Source organism: Papilio polytes, unplaced genomic scaffold (assembly GCF_000836215.1).
Source record: "Papilio polytes unplaced genomic scaffold, Ppol_1.0 DF823935.1, whole genome shotgun sequence".
Classification (NCBI taxonomy): Eukaryota; Metazoa; Arthropoda; class Insecta; order Lepidoptera; family Papilionidae; genus Papilio; species Papilio polytes.
In genome coordinates this window covers 2399120-2407942 of record NW_013525269.1, presented here as the reverse complement: position 1 = coordinate 2407942, position 8823 = coordinate 2399120, and the positions used below count along the sequence as shown (strand labels likewise).

At 31.3% G+C, this 8823-nt stretch overlaps 2 protein-coding genes across 2 annotated transcripts in view; one reads left to right on the top strand and one right to left on the bottom strand.

Moving 5' to 3' along the window:
- LOC106101940 (glucose-6-phosphatase) overlaps positions 1-978 on the top strand; it is a 4208-nt gene extending 3230 nt beyond the window's left edge. Inside the window, exon 7 of the mRNA XM_013281327.1 lies at positions 446-978. Within this exon, the coding sequence (XP_013136781.1) occupies positions 446-674 (229 nt within the window). The 3' untranslated portion in view covers positions 675-978. The remainder of the gene's footprint in view (positions 1-445) is intronic.
- Positions 979-5813: 4835 nt separating this feature from the next.
- On the bottom strand, positions 5814-8522 carry LOC106101881 (cuticle protein 1). Its single transcript, XM_013281235.1, has 3 exons — positions 8433-8522; positions 6531-6712; positions 5814-6138 (listed from the first exon to the last, which is right to left on the bottom strand). Exons 1-3 carry the CDS (start codon positions 8490-8492, stop codon positions 6060-6062), a joined length of 321 nt encoding a protein of 106 aa, XP_013136689.1. The 5' UTR covers positions 8493-8522; the 3' UTR covers positions 5814-6059.
- Between the last annotated feature and the right edge of the window lie 301 nt (positions 8523-8823).

The window sequence follows — 8823 nt, the reverse complement described above, 5'->3', positions numbered from 1 at the left end:
GGGGGGGGGGATGCAAACTATTAATAATGAAAAAAAAAATGTAGCACAAGGATTACTCAACAAAAAAGAAGATATAAACTGTGCAAAAAAGAGCACGGACCAAGAGTCTGTAGATGTCGATTCAAAAAAACTAAACTGGCCCAATGTGGGTTGACTTCACACATGTCTTTGAATTTCTTCACCGATATGTCGCATCACGATGTTTACCTTCACCGTAAGAACGGCGGGTAAATTATGTACATAATGAAATGTAAAAAATCGAGAATCACATTGGTACGGCAAGATTCGAACCCAGGACCTGTAGATTAGTCAAGTGCTTAAACCCCAGAACCACCGACGCCCTCAAATTGTTACGTGATTATATAAAAATTCAAACTGTTTATGGTTTATAGTTTTTTTTTGTTTTATTGTAATAAAAGTCAATAAGTGTCCTTTCTTATTTCAGATATCGGCATTACACGAGGGATCGTTCATTGATTTTATCAGCATTTAGCACTGCTATTATATTGTACATATTTAAACACGCCCAAGACAATATAAATAGAAGTGATGCGATCTGCTTTTATTCTTTACAATTTCTACTAAATACTATAAAACCCGCTTTGTTATTGCGCTTGGCGCCCGCAATTGCAATGTGGCCATACTCAGCTCAAACAAAGATTAAAACAAATTAATGTCTTGCCATTAGCAAAATCTATTTATTTAGCTAAAATTTTAGTTGAATTAAATTGCTATTTATTTTTATTAAGGCACAAGTAGCTAAAAGTTTGTAGTTTTATATTGCACTATTTTGTTTTTTAGAGGTTAACACGCTTTGAATAGAAAATAGGGTATTAAGGTGCGGTAGCCACTAAAGGGCATTTTTCTCATTTTCTTCTGTGATAAAACATTCCTTCAGTTACCAAAAACGGTATTTTATAAGTTACTACCAAATAATTATTCACACTACGTTGTTTAATAAAGATTCACATAATATAATTTGTATTTTATTGATGCTTTGTAACAACATAACCTCAAAAATTTAACAACTACAAGACGAAACTAAAAACTTCAATCGAACATGAAAAATATTTTTTACCTTTTGGATAGTTTTTTTTCATTTTGACATCACGTCATTGAATGATTAACGCCCACTTTAGGTTTACTGGAAAACAACCTTTTCAAACTAAAAGGTTTCTTCTTTAATTTAACTATCACTTTACCGTCGTGTGTTATGTAACTTTTGTCTATGACCAAATTTGATAAATCTTTTGTCCCTTTTTTGTGTAATGAGTTTACTTCTCTGATGCTCCACATTTTAAAGTTTTTGTCGTGTCTGTCGATGCTGAGAGGATCTATTTGGAAGCATTTGTGATTTTTCTTCGGTCTTTTCGGTAAGTATATTAGATATCGAGTTGAACCACGTTTCTGGGGTGTGGAACTTATTTGTTCTTTTGGGTTATTTAACGTAGGCTTGGATTTAGCGTCGCCTGATTTATACCTACTAATGACATTAGATATACGATCAGATACGTTCGATTTTGACTTCGGTTTCTTCACAAAGCTTGTAATATTATCCAATGGCACACAACAGAACGCTCTCGATATAATTATCACTCTGTATATAACATTCTTAATAATTTTCCTTAAAACTCCATCACTTGTAGAGCCAAAACTCATTTTATGAAATCATTTTTTGGCAACGTCATTTTTAATAGTTTTAATTTCTTTTTTTGGGCAATGGATTTAACGCAAATGATCCACGCATTAAACTTAAAAGTGATACGCAAAATAAATAAAAAAATTGTTTTATCGCGTTATTTATGTAAAGTAATTTGTATTATATTTTTAAATAATTGTAACTAAGAATATAGATATCATTCGTTAACATTTTACTGGTTACCTTATCGTTCAATATTTGCGGGTTGGTTTAATTGAACCTTAGTTGAAGTGATAAGCTTTAAACCAACCACTTGAGCCGTATAGATTGGCGACAAAATTAAATATCAATTCTGGACGTTATCTTGAATCAATATGCACTTAATAATGGAAGCTTTATTTATTCACTTTAAACTACACAAGCTGTTCTTTCCCCTTCAGTCTACCGAGTTAAAGTTAAAAAAATGTTCCTGAAAAAAGAATCGCAACGAATTTATTCAGAACAAAGTTTTACGCCAAGGGTACTTGCACAATATGTAAGTTTGATTTTCGTATTAATAATGAGTCTTTACAAGGTAATGGTATCTTTGTGATGAAGCCAAATTGTTAACTTTTCACTAATATAATTCGCAGATTGAATATTTGATAAAACATTCACGAAGTCGAGAGAGAACTACTTCGACTACAAATTACAGCTGGTTGACGTTTAAACCATCATTACATTATGAAGCGACAATACAGTCTCTTTTAAATCCTCTTCAACCCATGTTAAATAAGGTAGACTTTGAACTTTAAATCCCTTATATGTAACGCCTGTTAAAATAAAATAGCAAAAAAATAAATAGGTATATTGCAGTTCTGATATTAAATTTAGATAATATTGACGTGTTCGTAAAATTATTAAATAATAATTATTATAAAGATGACTCCTGAGAGCTGTGCTTCTGTCTTCATGAAGATAGAAAAGTACGTAACTAAACATACATCGGTGGATGACATTATGAAGACATTGAAGAAACTTCTAGAAGAACAGCTGAGTTTGCAGATGATAAAACAGAACATTAACGTTACGAAAAGACGACGGAAGAACAGAAAAATACACCCATGTGTCTATTGTGACACTAAATTATTTATTATTTTTTAATTTAAGCAATTTGTGCTAAATACAAAACGCCTACACTACGTCCTTGAGGCAATTTTTAAAATTTTCGTGTTTCCTATATAAGACTTTAAAAAAATCGCAGAATATTTCCTCTTTGTTGATGAAAACAACTTTTTCGAAAACAAACTAACCAGGAAAGTGTCTCATTTTAGTGCCAGTAAAATGTAAATAAAGTTGTCAACTTTTAACATTAAATAAAAATACGGTTATAGGTTGTTTTGATATTAATAAATGGAACAATGCAGAAAACACGTGGGACAATTCTTTGCAACCAAATGCTAAAACAATAAATATATACTTATAAACACATGACTGTACGTAGGTCTGTGGGTAGATATTACGAGTTATAAGTAATGCGGAAATTATTGTTGTCCCTGACATAATCTCAAATGTTTTATTTTCGTTACCGTGGGTTTCCTGCCGAAACAGTCAACAAATATTGCTATCCTTATCAATTTCGATGAAAAAAACAGGGATAACGCTATTTTTGTATAACTATTTTGGGATATACCCACTTGAAATAACTACGTAGTATAACTAGTTTATACAGAATACCAAGAAAGGTAAGTAAGCAATAAGTAGGAACACACTTATTAAAATTTTCACATCTAAAGAATCAGTTTTTTACTCCAGTTTTTGCATACAAGTAATTTTTTAACCGAAAGCAAAACGTTGCAAATTTTCGTCTAATTTAATGAGATCTAAATGGTTTTAAATTTTTGACCATAAGAGGGTATATAAAAGTATATTGACGCTATCTAAGATCGTGTTCCATTTATATAAATATAGAAATTAGCATTGAAGTGATGCAGAATGTTGATGATTCCTTAACTTTATTATAATTCAACGGCCACCGAATACTTCATTAGCTTATATAGAAAACTAGATAGCAATTTCGCCTTAACATATCTTAATAATAATCCTAGAATGGACGAGAAATTGAAACTAATACGTTTAATAAAATGTCGTTTTACCCGACAGAGGTCGTGATGATAAAAATGGGTCCTGTATCCCATGTCTATGAACATTTGTAAGTTTCTATATTTGGTTAAATATAAGAGAATTAAATTAGTTTGTTGTTTTTTTTATAAAAGGTGTTGCTAAGGTTCTGATACGATATAGTTGGCTTAAAGGCCTCGTAACCAGACCGCAAAAATAAATTATAATATTTTTTAATATGTAGGCCTAATGGTTAAGGGTATGGTAGATTAACAAAAATGTTTTGATGTTAAAAAATTAAATGTTAATACAAATCAAAGAGGGTAATTTTAAATATTCATTATATTTGTGTTGGTGATGTAAGAGGTTAGTTTTCAGAAATAATAAGTTTTTCTTTCATAGTAAAATTTATATTTCTTGACGCATTGAAGTTTTGTAATGAATTTAATACAAGTGGTTGGATCTCTGTTTTTAACTAAATTGACATACAGGTAAATAGATACGTAATTTTTTTATTAAAATGTATTTATGATAGATTGTAATTTAACTATGACCTCACATTATTCTAAGGGTTTTATGTTTAATGAAGATTTTATAGCTTGTTGATAAAAAAGGTTATATGTAGAATATCTGAACGGAAACATTTGTATGTCTTCATTAATTATACAAAACAAGATGTAAAAGTGCGTTTAACGGAAGTATACAATTAGACTACATTATTTAATGAATGACAATTCTTCCGCGTCATTAACATCCTTAAAATTACCATGTTGGCGGTTTAATCGTATCAAAATCAGATATTAATGCTAACTAACTACTGCATTCAATGTTATTTAGTGAATACTAAGGGGGTCACTTAGTGTACATTGTTTGTGGGATATGTACGCCAAGCTAATCTTATTTTTTTTCTGATATTTGTTTTCAAAACTGATAACAGATTCTTTGCCATTTTTTATCAGTTGCCAGTTCTATAAATATTTTTTCATATTCTTTGCCTTTCAACTTTCCGTCCTTCCATTTACGAATAGAATAGAGTATAGATTATAATTAAAACACATTATAGGTCTTCGTATTACACAAGTTTTCAATGTTTTTCATACATTGCGCGGTTAATTCGGCAAGTGCGTTACTAATTGGAACTGAGCGTATATTTCGAAGTAACGGCGTCACATCAAAACTGTTTCGAGACACGTAATATTGCACATGCGCGACAAAGAATAAAAATGCTTTATTATAAAATGAATTATTCGTTTCGAGGTATTCAATCGTGTAAGTGATATTGAAATTATTTTGAGTAACGTAAGAAACGAATATTATGTTTTGTAATTGTTATTTATTTTCGTATTTTCTCGCAATTAGCTTGTGCATTTTGTAATGTTACTAACTTTCAATCGCGACTCCATCCGTGTGGAATACAAAAAAACAAAAGTAAGTAGCCTATGTGTTCTTTCAGACTATTCTCTACATTTCTACCAAATTTGATCAAAATCCGTTCAGCCGTTTAAGCTACAAACTCTAACATCCATCCATCCATCCATCCATCTAAACTTTCACATTTATAGTATTAAGTATGATTAATATGATTACATCGTAGAATTCTCGTTCATTAAAAAAATGTGCCTATCAAAAATTTCCCGCCTAAAAGAGTAATGTTTTTAGTAACACGTCAATGTGACATTGACAAGTGACACTTATGAGTTGACCGCGCGGGAATCCTGTTGCGTTCGGAATCAAGTCCTTGCGCTACCTATTTGTAAACAGTGATTACAATACAATACGCTGCTTAAATATTGAATACATTGGCCTCTTGCAAATGATAACTTGCACAAGGCGAAGTCACATTTTAAAATAATTATTGTTTCTTTTGTTTTTTTTTATTTTAAATTTCGGAAGTATGTATTGTGGCCATCTGTTTGCTTGGTGGAATTTTAGATTCGTCTATGTGTACATAGTATGTCGTAGATAGATATTTCTTTTTAAAAAATGCGTTTAATTTAGTAATTGGTAGAGCAGCTTTTGTTTTTGTCTGTGAAAATGTACTGATAGATTTAAGGCGTATAAAGAAAAAATAGACTATAGTTAATTTTTTATTTACAATTTTTACAAATTTCTTTACAAAAAAAAATTAAATGCTTAATGCATTTTGAGAATGTAACCCGAATATTTACACATATTAAATGTTATGGCAGTGGGGTTGACATAATGGCTTGGAGTTTCAGATAAAACGAGGCTGTAAAGATTGCTTAGATATTTGGGTGGAATATCAAAGCTAGCTTATGTTAGGAAACTCTTGCATTTTGGGGGACATGTTGAGATCTGTTCACCAGCAGTAGGGGTAGTTGGGGCACGCCGCGGCATTGAAGTTGGCAGGGTATTTAGGAGCGGCATTTGCGTGTGGGCTGGAACAAAATTACATTGATTAATTTTTATGATATGAAACCTTCGGTGCCAACTCGGCTGGCAACACTTTCATGCGAAAACATCGTTACCGTTACGTAAATATGGAACGCGTTAATCGGTGATGAATTAAATCTTTAATCACATACATTTGAGGAACATGCGTTGATGTTTTGCCAAAAGCTTAACTTTGATATATTTTTTTTTGTATTTCTTAAGAAAATCCAGTCACAGCACATTTGCTTATGTTATAACGTCAATACGATTCTTTAAGTCGAATAAATAAAAAAATACCTTATCGTATAATACTTGTATATAATATCTGCACTTAAAGACTATGAGGCAATTAATGTCCAACTTAAGACCAGTTAGAATACTAAGTTAATAAACTTACTCGGCGGGCGCTACAGGCAATATGGAGGGGTTGTAGACCCACTCAGGGATGGGCATGCCGTCTGGGGTGAATCGCGCGAAGGTGTTGGTGTCGCAGTAGGGGTAGTTGGGGCAGACCGCGGGGTGCAGGCCGGCGGGGTACTCGCGGGCAAGCGCTACTCCCGCCAATACGCACAGGACAAACTAGAAAGAAAAGTTACAATATGTAAGAAACGTATTCAGTAAGAGATTGTAAGACATGTGTGTCAAAATTAATTTTATTTCGATGAAAAGTAGAGTCAGTTTAATGCTTTATTGCTAAGAAACTGTTACGTTAATAGTTTCTAGAAAAGCCTTTTGTACTAATTCATAATGCCATATTAGAATATCACTAAGTTCGCGTAAATTAACTATTTTAAATTTTTTAAACTATAATTTACATATTTACCACCAGAAATTGCTTTCATTTGCTTGAGAATTGTTAAGCACAGAATAAAATTAAATATGAAACTAAAATGAATTTCTATATCTCCTGAAAAACGTTAGTCATACTCTTATTTCTTCTAATCTTTTGTTTTGTCTAACAATAAAAAAATATCTAACGAACATACTGGACTTCTTGAATAAAAAAGCGTTAATTGGTTATTAACGTTCTGAACCAAATTGTCGGATTAACAAACTATTATTGCATCAAAATAAAAACATCCGTTAACAATGCAATTTTCGGGCGGTTATGCACCACTTGATTTGATCGTGTAATGACACTTGCCTAATTGTTAGAATGTAGAGCACTTACAAAATCGATATATCGAAATCTGTGTATGCCTAATCGATTATTTTATTATTAAGAACAATGTATCGGAACTATAACGAAAAAAGAAGTCTTCATCAAACTGATATGTTTAGCACTATAATCTGCTAAAAATAAATTGTTTAAAAGCAAAATTTGTACTAATATTTGCTTATTCTCAGTTTATTCCTAAGTTTAACTTTATACCGCGTTTATTTGTAAGGCTGTTAGCCTTTACATTTTTTGTTATATTATATTCTCTTCTGTTCAGTTCTGTTTTTTTTTTCTGTTACTAACAAACTATGAGCAAAAAAGAAGTGTAGATCAAAATAAAGTTTATTATTATTATTATTTACATTTTTCATAATAAGATATACACTTTGTAAATGTTATAAAAACAAAAATTAATAGGTAGCTAAATCTTTTTGTCTATGGTTTACATTTGATAGTAAACAATTTACCATATTATAAGATCTGTTTGCATATTAGGAATTTAACAATGCAGTTATCTTGTCGACAAAATTTCTCGTGGGCACTAAACATAGGGCTGGGGTGGGCGCGGAGTATTGCGTAGGATGTAGTCGCGTGCGACAAGAATGCGCTATGCGATCTGATACATCTTAATTACATTTAAGCAATAAATACACATTTATTCATATTATATTCCAGTTAAGGCTCACATTCCGGCTATTTGATACGACTTTATTCTGATAAATTGTGCGTAGAATTTAGGGGGAAAAAAGTATTCGAAAATTAAATTATAATAACAAATTCTCTGTATATGTAAAATGTGTTTGATTTTAGCTCATTATTAGATTGTATTGTCGATTTATTATTTATCTAATTTAATAGTTTCTCTTATATAAAAAGCAAAGAGGTTTCTGGTGATGAAGTTAAAATTTTTGCGAGTGCTAAAGAAATTTACCAAACATTGTCTCGTAAAATATTTATATTAGTTTGAAAACTTAATCGAATTATAGTAAAGTACTAAATTATTAATAGATTCTGTTCTTCATTATTTTTAATAGATCAAAAAAAGGCGACACTTCAATAAAAATTTGAGCGCAACCATCAAGGTTTTCACTTTAAGATATAGGGTAACTTTTTACACTTGATATTATATGAAGTACTCACCAGTTTGGCGTACATGTTGTATGTATGTATCCTCTCTACTTGACAGTGAGACTGATGCATTGTGCACGGTCGCCCGCCGTTTTATACCAAGTCGCTGGAGCGGATTTTTCGACGTCCACGATAGTTTGATATACGTATTGCTGAGACAGGGTTAGCAGGATATTTACAGCTGACGAACAAATATCAACCCTAAGTAATATTACTAGAGTTTAAATTAGCTGCAATTTTGATTTCAGAATTTGGTTTATATTAAGTTTATGAAATTAGAATAATTTTATGGTAAAATAAAGCGACCCTTAGGGGTAAGAGATTCATTTTTATGTGGTTAGTAAATCGGCTTTTTAGGAGTATAGGCTTGATCTGAATATTGGCATAGTTATTTGTTCGGTTT

Bases quoted from the DNA above. Each gene is read 5' to 3' on its own strand.
- LOC106101881 (XM_013281235.1), bottom strand. From the start codon at position 8,492: ATGCATCAGTCTCACTGTCAAGTAGAGAGGATACATACATACAACATG. The intron at 6,713-8,432 runs GTGAGTACTTCA...TTTTCTTTCTAG, and splicing joins ACAACATGTACGCCAAACTG to TTTGTCCTGTGCGTATTGGC. The intron at 6,139-6,530 runs GTAAGTTTATTA...ATTTTGTTCCAG, and splicing joins TTGCCTGTAGCGCCCGCCGA to CCCACACGCAAATGCCGCTC.